This window comes from Triticum urartu, chromosome 4A (genome assembly GCF_056163025.1).
Source record: "Triticum urartu cultivar PI428250 chromosome 4A, HENAU_Tu73, whole genome shotgun sequence".
Taxonomy (NCBI): domain Eukaryota; kingdom Viridiplantae; phylum Streptophyta; class Magnoliopsida; order Poales; family Poaceae; genus Triticum; species Triticum urartu.
The window spans coordinates 604,175,725-604,187,768 of NC_141876.1; the positions used below are offsets into that span (position 1 = coordinate 604,175,725).

A 12,044-nucleotide genomic window follows, 5' to 3' on the forward strand; every position below is an offset into this window, starting at 1 on the left:
CTAAACTAACTCTATATCATGATTCATGCTCATGTTTCAAGAGAACCTCTGTTTGTGGTAGGACCGGATCCCTACTAAGGCGTGGTCTCAGGTTGTAGGGGTGGAAGGAGGGATGGCGTGGAAGAAGCCGTGGTCGCCGGCGCCGGGGCGCCGTCGTTGCGTGCGTGCGCGCGCAAGAGAGAGAGAGAGAGAGAGAGAGAGAGAGAGAGAGAGAGAGAGAGAGAGAGAGAGAGAGAGGCAGCAGCTAGGGTTAGGTCTCCCGGCTCTCTAAGGAAGCCGAGCAAATATGATTGCTTCTTACTTAATCCCAAAACGGGTCCTTACACGAGTTTATATAACCCTCCTAATAAGATAATTGGGCTAAGCCCCTAAAAACGATAAGATAAACTAGGCCACAACTAACTGGGCTAAGCCCCTAATATGCAGGTCATAACATCTTTCCCCGCCTGCACAAATAGCTCGTCCTCGAGCTGGAAGGTGGGGAAGATCAACGGTCGCCAAACACCTCCGTGTCAACTGGGGCGGGTTGGTCGCCAAACCCGGCAGCGACGGGGTCCTCCTCAATGTAGTCTGCGGCCTCCAAGAAGAGTCGTGGGCAGACGTGGCCCTGTACGTAGGGCTCGTCGCAGTTGAAGCACAACCCTTGGCGGCGACGCTCGAGTTGCTCAGCCGGGGTGAGCCGGCGGAACGGCCGTGCCGCAGCCCCGGCGTGGGGCGCCGCGGAAGTCTGGGCAGGCCGACCCTGTGCGGGAACTTCCGGCCAGGGTGGCGGCCCATCGGCCCGGGGCGGTGGTGCCTGCTGGATGGCCACCGCGCGACGCTCGAACACGTGGGCGTAGTACATGGACGTCTAGAGGTCCTGTGGCCCGCACATCTCCACGTCCACGCTGATGTGGTCCGGTAGGCCGCCGACGAAGAGTTCAGCCCACTGACAAGCCGAAACGCCCGGGGCGTGGCACGCCAGTGCCTGGAAGCGGTCGGCGAAGTCTTGCACCAAGGTGAGGAACGAAAGATGCCCAAGCTCCGCCAGACGGCTCCCGCATATAGGCGGACCGAAGCGCAAGAGGCACATATCGCAGAAACGCTCCCATGGCGGCGTGCCGCCCTTGTCCTGCTTGAGGGCGTAATACCACATCTTGGCAGCGCCGTGTGGATGATAGGAGGCGGTCCAGGTGCGGTCGGACGCGAGCGTGCGCTGCCCCCTGAAAAATTGGTCGCGTTGGTTGAGCCAATTCAGGGGGTCGATGGTGCCGTCGTAGGTCGCGAACTCCAGCTTGGAGAATCTCGGCGGCGTTTGGACATGGACGACGGGCGGGTGCGCCTCGTCAGCACGGAGCAGCGAGGATGACGGGGCCCGCCGATGCTGGCGAAGGGCTCGGCGGAGATGGAGGTTCCGCCAAACTGCATGGCCGTGTGCGTCGCTGGCGGGGGCAGCACGTGCGGCCTGACAGAGGCTATCGTGTAGACCGGCTCAAGAGACCCAGCGAGCCCAGCCAATAACGGAGACGGCGACGGGGGAAACCGGACCTGGTGGATAGGCACCCCCAAGGCCGTCATCGGGATGCCCAGGGCCGCGGTCGCCGCCGGCGGCGGCTGCAGCTGTTGCCCTTGCTGCATGGTGGAGGCGCCGGGATTCGTCGCTGGTGGCACCTGCTACGGCAGGTGCTGCATGGCGGTGGCGACGGGGGTCGCCGAGGATGGCGGCTGCCACGGCGGCGGGGCGGTGGCAAAGAGCACAGGTGGCAGCGGCCCATAGGATCTCATGAGGAACGTGTAGATGTCCGTGACCGCTTGGGTAAGATCTCGGATGGCAGCCGTCATCTCCTCCGGGGTGAAGACGACGGGGACGGGTGCGGAGGAGGTGACCGGCACCGGCAAGAGCGGGGCGCTGGCCGTGGCGGCCACCGGGACGGTCGTCGCGGTCGGCAGCGGGAGGGTCGGGGTGGGCGGCGGCGAGGACATGATCGCACCGAAGCTATCTGATACCAAATTGATAGGAACTGGGGATCCCTACCAGGGCGTGGTTTTAGGTTGTAGGGGTGAAAAAAAGGATGGGGTGGAGGAAGGCGTGGTCGCCGTCTTTGCGTGCGCGCGCGAGAGAGATAGAGATAGAGATAGATAGATAGATAGATAGATAGATAGATAGATAGAGAGAGAGAGAGAGAGCAGGGGCGGCGGCTAGGGTTAGGTCTCCCAGGGAGCCGAGCAAATATGATTGCTTCTTTCTTAATCTCAAAACGGGTCCTTACACGAGTTTATATAATCCTCTTAATAAGATAATTGGGTTAAGTCCCTAATAACGATAAGATAAATTGGGCCACAACTAATTGGGCTAAGCCCCTAATATGCCGGTCATAACAGTTTCCCACCACGCAAGTTAAATTTGCTATTGCATTTGGTCATCTCATGTACCAATCACAAGATGTATCAGGCAAGACCTATCACTCAGATTAATATGTAAGAACCAACAGCTTGTGCGTCTAGTCCTCTAATTCTGACTAGGTTCACATTATTACACAGTTCTTTGTTCTTTGATAGACGACATTCTATTTTTTGTAGATGTAAAGTCTCGTGTATCGACACTGCCCAAACATCATTTACACATTAACCTTCTTTAGTCTAACACTTTGAGTACATCCAATGGTATGATGGTTTAAATACACCTGAGTATATATTATGGAATAACATTTTGTACGATGCATCCAATGGTATGAATATGGTGTCTTAATACTACGTTCTATGTTGATGGTTAAGATTGGAACTATTTTGTTAATACCGATTCAAAAACGAACCCAATTTAACACAAGGGGTTATTTTAAATAGAAAGCAAAGTCGAGGTTTGCATTGCTCTAAAAAACCACAGACTTGCATACTCTCGTGGGTATGCAAACAAGAAACATACTTGAACATGTAAATTGGGTCAAAACTCAAAAAGGCATTGGAAACAAAATGGCGGAATCAAGTGATTTGACTATCGAGATAGAAAAAAACTGCAAAGGAGGTACTCCTTCACATTATTATTATGTCTGTTGGCACAAACCCGCCTGAACAGCTGTAGGAGCTAAATGCTAATCCAAAATATGCTATTTAGTTCCCTCCACCTATGCTCAGGATCGTCCCTTTAGTGCACACCCCATGTCCTTCAATGTGTAATGCTAGTAAAATGATGGAAATTAAAATACATGTCGAGGTCCAAGTTCTATCTTGATCGAGAAAGGATAATTTAGTGGTATCCGCCACCGCCAGATCCTGATCCACTGCCTCCACCATTGCCAGTTCCGCCATTCTGGCTCTCACCGGTGCCGCCACCCATGCCACCTCCCATTCCCGCGGCATAGCCTTCGCCATAAGAGCCAGTGCTACCGGTCTGAGCGGCGCCAGACCCAGCACCTGATCCAACTCCAACGCTTGGACCTTCAGCGACACTTCCGGTTGCGCCACCACCATTGCCGCTTCCTCCTGCATTTGCAAAGCCTCCAGAAGTGGCGTCGCTACCGGCCTGTCCAGCGCCAGCTCCGGCACCACCTCCATTTCCGTTGTTACCGCCGCCACCCCCGTTACCACTACCACCAGCATCTGAGTAGCTGGTACCATCACCACCGGCAACAGGAGTCGGTGCCTTTGTCACACCACTCTCACCATATCCCTTGCCAAGGCCAGACCCAACCCCAGTTCCGCTAGACCCATTTGCACCCCCACCACTACCCCCGCCCCCGCCATTACCATCAGCATTGGCGTATCCATTGCCGCTAGGGGCTGATGCAGAGCCACTCACACCACTCCCTCTACCAGAACCAGATCCGAAACCAGACCCGGATCCACCCTTTGATCCTCCCCCACCGCCTGCTCCTCCACCTCCTCCAGACCCCTTGGCGAAATTCCACTTGTTACCCCAATCTCCACCGCTTTCACTATATCCTAAGCCTCCACCCGATCCAGACCCTCCACCCCATCCACTCCCACCATTCGCACCACCTCCCCCACCACCTCCTCCACCACCACCTGAAGCACTGGAGGAGCTAGCTAGCATCCTTGCTGCATCGGCGAACCCAATGCTCACAAGGACAACAAAGCCAAGAGCTGCAAGCCTGGTGCTAGTAGCCATTGTGAGTGAGCTGTGTGGTGTGAGATGGTCGAGTTGGGTGCTGAGTGCAGAGAAGGTTGGGTCGGTATATATAGTGCTGGGGGCCGTGCATGGGTGCGAGATCTTACGGTGAACCGATCGAGTGATTTTGGTTGTGCATTGAATGGGTTATTCGATGAGAAGTTTCCTATGATCAGAGTGACGGTAGTACTGTTGACTGTGTATATGTCGATCTAGTTCCACAGTAGCCGCTAGCAAGACGTGCAGCATGTAATTGTCACGCAAATCTCTCTCCTTACTCACGACAGTAATTTATTGATTGATGCAGATCAACTAGTATGCAAAAGATCCCCCTCGCCTGACATAGACAGACTCACAGACTAGTTATATCTGTTCGATGCCATACACATGTGGAAGGACGCGTAAGCTGATGATCGATGTAGGTACGCAATGCGATCAGTGGACTCGGATCCTTTGACATTGGCATTTCCTCTTAGTCTGCTCGCCGAGTTCATCGTGCACCGTGCATCGCCCGGCGACTTACCTTACCTAGGGTTTACTAACCCGTTGTCAACCACTTTGACCGAGTAGTGCACTCTGGCTCTATTCTAGGCGCATGCAAATTAACAACGAGATACGTATGTCGATCGGTGATAATTACAGTGTCCAAGTTGACCTAGTGGCAGGCTAGGATCGATCGAGCTGGCATTCCATTCTCCAGCTGCATGCAAGGCTCCGGATGGGTGGGCAGAAACGAGAAGAGTAGCTAGCTAGCTAGCCATGTTCACTCACGGCCGGGATCCCATCTTAATTTAGTTAATGGTTTGATTAGTACTCCCTCCGTAAACTAATATAAAAGCGTTTAGAATACTAAAGTAGTGATCTAAATGCTTTTATATTAGTTTACAGAGGGAGTATCAACAAAACTCGATCGCGTTCCGTAGGTCTGACTTCCTAAATTACTGCACATGCTCTCCAAAAGTCCAAATACACACCTTTGAACCCGTCTCCACGGCGATTAACATACTCCCTCCCTCCGTGCAAATATATAGGGACTAATAAGTTTTTTAGGTTGCCTTTAACCACCGGTTGAAACGAAAATATGTTTTACCACACCTGCACCCAGGCCCGTCTATCCTAGCCATCTATTTTTTGCATCGCGATTCGTGCAAACACATTTCTCTTTTTTGTTTCTGTTCCATAGAACATGTTTTGAACTTCAAACTTCCACAACACAACAAAGATTTCTATCTAGAATCTGGGATAAAACTTTCAGATTTTTTCGTCCAATATAAATATACAAATTAAGTTTTTTTTGATAAAAAATCTTATTTTTAAAATTTATGTCGGACCAAAAAATATGAAAGTTTTATCTCACGTTCTAGTTAGGAAGCTTTGTTCTGCTGCAAAGTTTTAGATTCAAGATATGTTCTATATGAGAGAAATAAAAAAGAGAAATTTATATGTAAAATGTTAGTTGTGTTGCACAGATCTCAAAGCAATAATAAAGAGCTATGATAGATGGGCCTGGGTGCAGGTGTTCAAAAAATCTGCGTCCCCGGTTGAAACAAGAATATGATGTATATGCTATATTAGGTATACCATCAAATTCGATATGAAATGAATTTTTAATGATAGAATTAGATTATTAATTTTATCAACAGTCAAAAGCAATCTTGAAAAAACGTATTCGGTCTTATATATTTCAAGGAAATAGAGTACTTGGCTGTTGGTGTTGATGTTCATACCGTGGGCTATACTATTAAGTCAGTGTATGCTTTCTTTATTTCTTCTGTTCTTTATGGATTATATTTCAAGGGAATAGAGTTACAATCTGAAGTTACAAAATCGGAAATGCAGGGAGGACGTTGATTAAGCCAACATGCAGTGAGCCAGTGATCCACTCTGTGCACCCAACAAGGTGACTAGACTATGAGGTACCCTATTTTGATCACGCGAAACTTTTCTAAGAATAAAATTTTGTGCTTCAGTATGAGCCTTGGTCTCAGAGACAAGGTGTTTGTAATTAGAACAGGGTAGTGAATCATTAGAGAGAGTCGATAGCGCCTAGTCCAATCTGATTGGAAGGCATCCGGGAGGTCAGTCCACTATAGTAGCGACCCCTTCCATTATCACATGCATGTTGTTCTTGACTCGACCATATCGTTGCAGTGGAAAAGGTGTCTATATGCAGCAAAACTAACACTTCCATCAAGATTTCTGAGGATCGTACTGATATCCCCCAAGTGCAAGGGATCGCATAAGTCTTCGTTCGTAAGGTTACAACCCTTAATTTATATGCTACATGATCGGAGTCAAAGAATGCTTATAAGGTTTAACCGTTGAGTCGTTAATTCAACCACACCTGAAAACAAGTATGTGCTTGAATAATTTATTAGTAGTAACGGAAATGTTGTGTGACGGTGTGCAACACCAGGGGTAGCCTGTCGGGCGGCACGATAGATGGTGAGCCAGCCTGGGTGTTTCGCAGAGCTTCCAGCAGTGCAGAGAGTCCCACCGATCGGAGTTGTAGGTTGGGTAGGAATTCTGTAACCTTAGGCCTCGTCCTTATAATTAAGGTGAGGCTAGGGGGTAGTTTCGGGGAATATGGCATCATTGAACACAAGGCATTTACTTCATTAATCAAAGCAAAGCAGAAGTAGGGTATTACTTTGACCACACTAGTAGAAAACAGAGCTTTGGTCCAGGCCAGATAAGAGCATTAATCCCGGTTCTGTTACGAACCGGGACCAATGGGTGCATCATCCCCGGTTCATGAGGCCAGGGCGCGGGTCAGGACTCGGGGGCCATAGGTCCCGGTTCGGCCGACCCCTTTGGTCCCGGTTCCCGACACAAACCCGGACCAAAGGGCCTCGCTCCTGACGCAGCCCCTTTAGTTCCGGTTGGTAGCTGGAACAGGGACTAGAGATTAGGCTTCTGTCCCGGTTCTAGCGGACTAAAGAGATGCATATATATGCTCGCCCCTGCCCACTCACTCCTATGTTGTTTGGCCGGCCGGCGTGTGGGAGGTGTGTGCCGCTCTGCTCTCACCTCCGATGCACATGAGGTGTTCAATGAAATGCCCGAACCACACTTAAGCTTTCTCCTCTCCAAGCTCGACCTTCAAACTCCATTTTTCTTAAGATTTGTCTAGGTTTGGCAGTCTGCCCCGTCCCGTCCCCGTCCTCACCTCCGTCGATCGCTCGCACCAATCTCGTCGAGGCAACACCGTGGTGAGCCTCTTGTTTTTATCTTATTTTTAAAATAAAAAAATTCTTACTTGTATGATTTAGATAGATACTTGTATAATTTTCTTACTTTTATTATTGTTTGTTATTATAAAGTGCCATGGTTCTGGTATCCGCCCCCGTTGGCCCTCGTCCTGTCTATGATTCGGATGTGGTATATTATCATTTATTATTATTTATTTCATTTAGTGTTTATGACAATTATGCCGACCAACATGACATAGATGTTTTTTGTCTCGGAGGTATGTGAACCGAAAATTCCAACCGACCCTCTTGTCAAGAGGTTAAATTTAGTTGAAAAAAACAATTACTTGAAGAAGTTTTTTAAAAGAATTGAGGAGGAGAAGATGGAACGGGAGTTGCTTGTTGCGGATGTCGTCGATGATGACAAGATCAAGATGGATGCAATGCGCTTGAAGATTAGAAAGATTAGAAAATATGCCATTCATAATGAGGCTTGGTATCATTATGTCATTTGATCAATTGTTACCTTAGTTGTGATTATGATCGCATATGTTGTTGCATTTAAATGTTTTACATAGTTTTATGTTAGTTTCAATGTATGTTTTAGTTAGATGCTTTAGAGAGCTATATGTTGTTCTATGAGAACTATGTATGAAATTTATGTATTTACTTTTTCAGTAATAACATTTGATCACTACTGTACTTTGGTTTTAATGTGATGATGAACTTGTATTAATTTGGTCACTTCTCTATTCATGATATTCTGTAATGGTTTTTGATACACTTAATTATATAATGCACGCATATGAACCGGCAATGGATGTACAGTAACCGACGCACCTCCGTGTATATTGAGGGACTATATAAATTTCTCGAAGTGGCTGAGGCAAACAAGCAGAATGGTTTTACGTATTGTCCATGTATTGTCTGTGGGAATACGAAGGATCACTCTTCTGTGAAAACCCTTCACATCCACCTGCTTGAGAAGGGTTTCATGCCACACTATAATGTTTGGACCAAGCACGGAGAAAGAAGGGTTATGATGGAAGACAACGAAGAAGAAGAGGATGATGACAACTATCCCCCTAAATATGGTGATACTGCAACGGGGGGAGCTGAAGATCAAGAGGAACTAGACGATGTGTCCGATGATAATCTTCGCCGGGTCATTGTTGATGCAAAGAGAGAATGCCAAAGTGAAAGTGAGAAGTTGAAGTTCGATCGCATGTTAAAGGATCACAAAAAGGCTTGTACCCAAATTGCGAAGATGAGAACACAAAGTTCGGTACCACACTGGAATTGCTACAATGGAAAGCAGAAAATGGTGTATCTGACAACGAATTTGGGAAACTACTGAAAATAATGATGAAGAAGCTTCCAAAGGATAACGAATTGCCTGACAGTACGTACGAAGCAAAGAAGGTTCTATGCCCTCTAGTATTGGAGGTGCAGAAGATACATGCATGCTCTAATGACTGCATCCTCTACTGCGGTGAGTACAAGGATTCGAACGCATGCCTGCTATGCGGTGCATTGCGGTATAAGATCAGATGAGATGACCCTGGTGATGTTGAGGGCGAGCGCCCCAGGAAGAGGGTTCCTGCCAAGGTGATGTGGTATGCTCCTATAATACCACGGTTGAAATGTCTGTTCAGAAAGAAAGAGCATTCCAAGTTGTTACAATGGCACAAATAAGACCGTAAGAAAGACAAAATGTTGAGAGTACCCGCTGACGGGTCACAGTGGAGAAAAAATAAGAGAAAGAGGGGAGACTTTGCAGGTGAGGCAAGGAACGTATGGTTTGGTTTAAGTGCATATGGCATTAATCCTTTTGGGGAGCAGAGCAGCAGTCATAGCACCTGGCCCGTGACTCTATGTATCTACAACCTTCCTCCTTAGTTGTGCATGAAGCGGAAGTTCATTATGATGCCTGTGCTCATCCAAGGTCCTAAGAAACCCGGCAACGACATTGATGTGTACCTAAGGCCATTAGTTGAAGAACTTTTACAGTTGTGGAATGGAAAAGGTGTACGTGTGTGGAATGAGCACAAACAGCAGGAATTTGACCTACATGCGTTGCTGTTTGTAACCATCAATGATTGGCCTGCTCTTAGTAACCTTTCAGGACAGACAAATAAGGGATACCACGCATGCACACACTGTTTAGATGATACCAAAAGTATATATTTGGACAAATGCAGGAAAAAAGTGTACCTGGGACATTGTCGATTTCTTCCGACCAACTATCAATGTCGAAAGAAAGGCAAGAATTTCAAAGGTGAGGCAGATCAATGGAAGAAGCCCGTCCTCCGTACTGGTGATGACATACTTGATATGGTCAAGGATTTACAAGTAATCTTTGGAAAGCGTCCTGGCGGACAATCTGTTTCGAATGACGCTGACGGATGCGCACCCATATGGAAGCAAAAATCTATATTTTGGGACCTACCCTATTGGAAAGACCTAGAGATCCGCTCTGCAACCAACGTGATGCATGTGACAAAGAATCTTTGTGTGAACCTGCTAGTATTCTTGGGCATGTATGGGAAGACAAAAGATACACCTGAGGCACGGGAGGACCAGCAACATGTGCACGAAAAAGACGGCATGCATCCAAAGTAGTATGAAGGTCCTGCCAACTACGCTCTTACCAAAGAACAGAAGGAAATCTTCTTTGAATGCCTGCTTAGTATGAAGGTCCCGTCTGACTTCTCATTGAATATAAAGGAATAATAAATATGGGAGAGAAAAATTTACAGAACCTAAAGTCTCATGACTGCCACGTGATTGTGACGCAACTGCTTTCGGTTGCATTGAGGGGGCTTCTACTGAAAAACTTTCGATTAGCCATTGTGAAGCTATGTGCATTCCTCAATGAAATCTCTCAGAATGTAATCGATCCAGAAATCCTACCAAGGTTAAAGAATGATTTAGTGCAATGTCTTGTCAGTTTCGAGTTGATGTTCCCACCAACCTTATTCAATTTCATGACGCGCGTCCTAGTTCATCTAGTCGACGAGATTGCCATTTTGGGCCCTGTATTTCTACACAATATGTTCCCCTTTGAGAGGTTCATGGGAGTTGACGGTATCCTGGACTAGGGGGTACTCACCACGTCGTCTCCTGATCTATTAGATTGGGCCGGGGCCCCCATGGCCGTATACTCATGGGCCAGTTCGGATAGCTGCCACATACAAGGAAGATTCCACAAAGACTTGGCGATCAAGACAAGGACTTCTCCCCACCGGTGTATTCGGCTAAGACTCTTGTTAACCTAGGCCTCTGGTGCATTATATAAACCAGGGCCAGACTAGTCGATAGAATAGACAACATACAGAACAACAATCATACCATAGGCTAGCTTTTAGGGTTTAGCCTCCTTGATCTCGTGGTAGATCTACTCTTGTACTACCCATATCATCAATATTAATCAAGCAGGACGTAGGGTTTTACCTCCATCAAGAGGGCCCGAACCTGGGTAAAACATCGTGTTCCTTGCCTCCTGTTACCATCCGGCCTAGACGCACAGTTCGGGACCCCCTACCCGAGATCCGCCGGTTTTGACACCGACATTGGTGCTTTCATTGAGAGTTCTGTTGTGTGATCGACAAAAGGATCGATGGCTCGCCTGCAGATCAACTGCGACTTCGGCGTCTTCGTCACCAGTTCGACTGGTCACCTTGGTTCGACCAAGAATTGCGCCCCGTGTTCGGATCACCATGTTCGGACGAGGGCCTTCATCAAACATCAACTCCGATCTCTATCAAGATCATGGAGGAATCATCTATGGAGCTCGGGGGCTCAACGTCAACATTGCCCTCAAGCGACCGTGCTGTTTTTTTTGGACAGCGAACTCGTATCTGCCGCCACCACCTCCTCGAGTATCGCTTTGACGATCGCTTTGGTGGAATTGTGCGGAATTGAGTCTATAACAACCCTGGAAAATTTCGTCGAGTTCCGATGGAGGAATCTCTGGCAATCCACGATATACCGGAGCCCTGTCAAATCTGGATGGGAATTTGGATGAGTTTAGGGCGTGGTGTCCAGCTTCGAGCTCGGACGTCCTTTGGAAGATGCAACCGTTGATCGGCCGCGGAATTCCTATATCTACCACCTCTCAAAATTTCAGCTCGATCCGACCATCCAAACTCCGGGAACCTTCCGATTAGTGCATCACTTTTCGGATTTGTTTTCCGCGCGAAAACGAATCCGACCCGAGTTCATCTTTTTTATGAACGGGATTTCGGATATCCCTTTTGAAGGAAGTTTTGTATGGCGTATTGTGTTTTGTTCCCGAACACATCCCACTAACTTTAAGATCTTTTAAACATGATCTTCAACATCATGCTGGTGTCAAACCAGTCCGGCAATATTACTCCACGGCTGCCGACCTGCGCTAGACACGTCGTCACTTTAGCCGAGCTCAACTTTTTCGGATCATCATCTCGGCAAGCCGAACAAGAGTCCGGCATCGCGAAGGATAAATCATCATCAACATCACCGCCCCACGGATTACACAAAGCGGGCATACCGGCATCGTCGCACGGTCGCTTCATCAAGCCGGCATTGACCACGTCACGACCTGCATCGACAGGGCCGCACTATTGGTTCTTCAAGCTGGTGTCCATCACGCCGACCTACTTCGACTCATCGGCTGACGTCGAGGCTTCGACATCTCGGCTGGACCGGGGGCTTCGCCATCTCTTCATCAACCTACTCCGGACACTTCGGCGTCACTAGCCGACCAG

The 12,044-nt window shown here is 48.1% G+C and overlaps 1 protein-coding gene and 1 pseudogene across 1 annotated transcript; one reads left to right on the forward strand and one right to left on the reverse strand.

The window, feature by feature from the left end:
• Positions 1 to 439: 439 nt before the first annotated feature.
• On the forward strand, positions 440 to 1,966 carry LOC147977197 (uncharacterized; annotated as a pseudogene).
• A 1,014-nt stretch (positions 1,967 to 2,980) lies between these two features.
• LOC147977198 (uncharacterized) lies at positions 2,981 to 4,163 on the reverse strand. Its single transcript, XM_087519193.1, has one exon. It carries the CDS (start codon positions 4,103 to 4,105, stop codon positions 3,224 to 3,226), a length of 882 nt encoding a protein of 293 aa, XP_087375319.1. The 5' UTR covers positions 4,106 to 4,163; the 3' UTR covers positions 2,981 to 3,223.
• Positions 4,164 to 12,044: the final 7,881 nt, after the last annotated feature.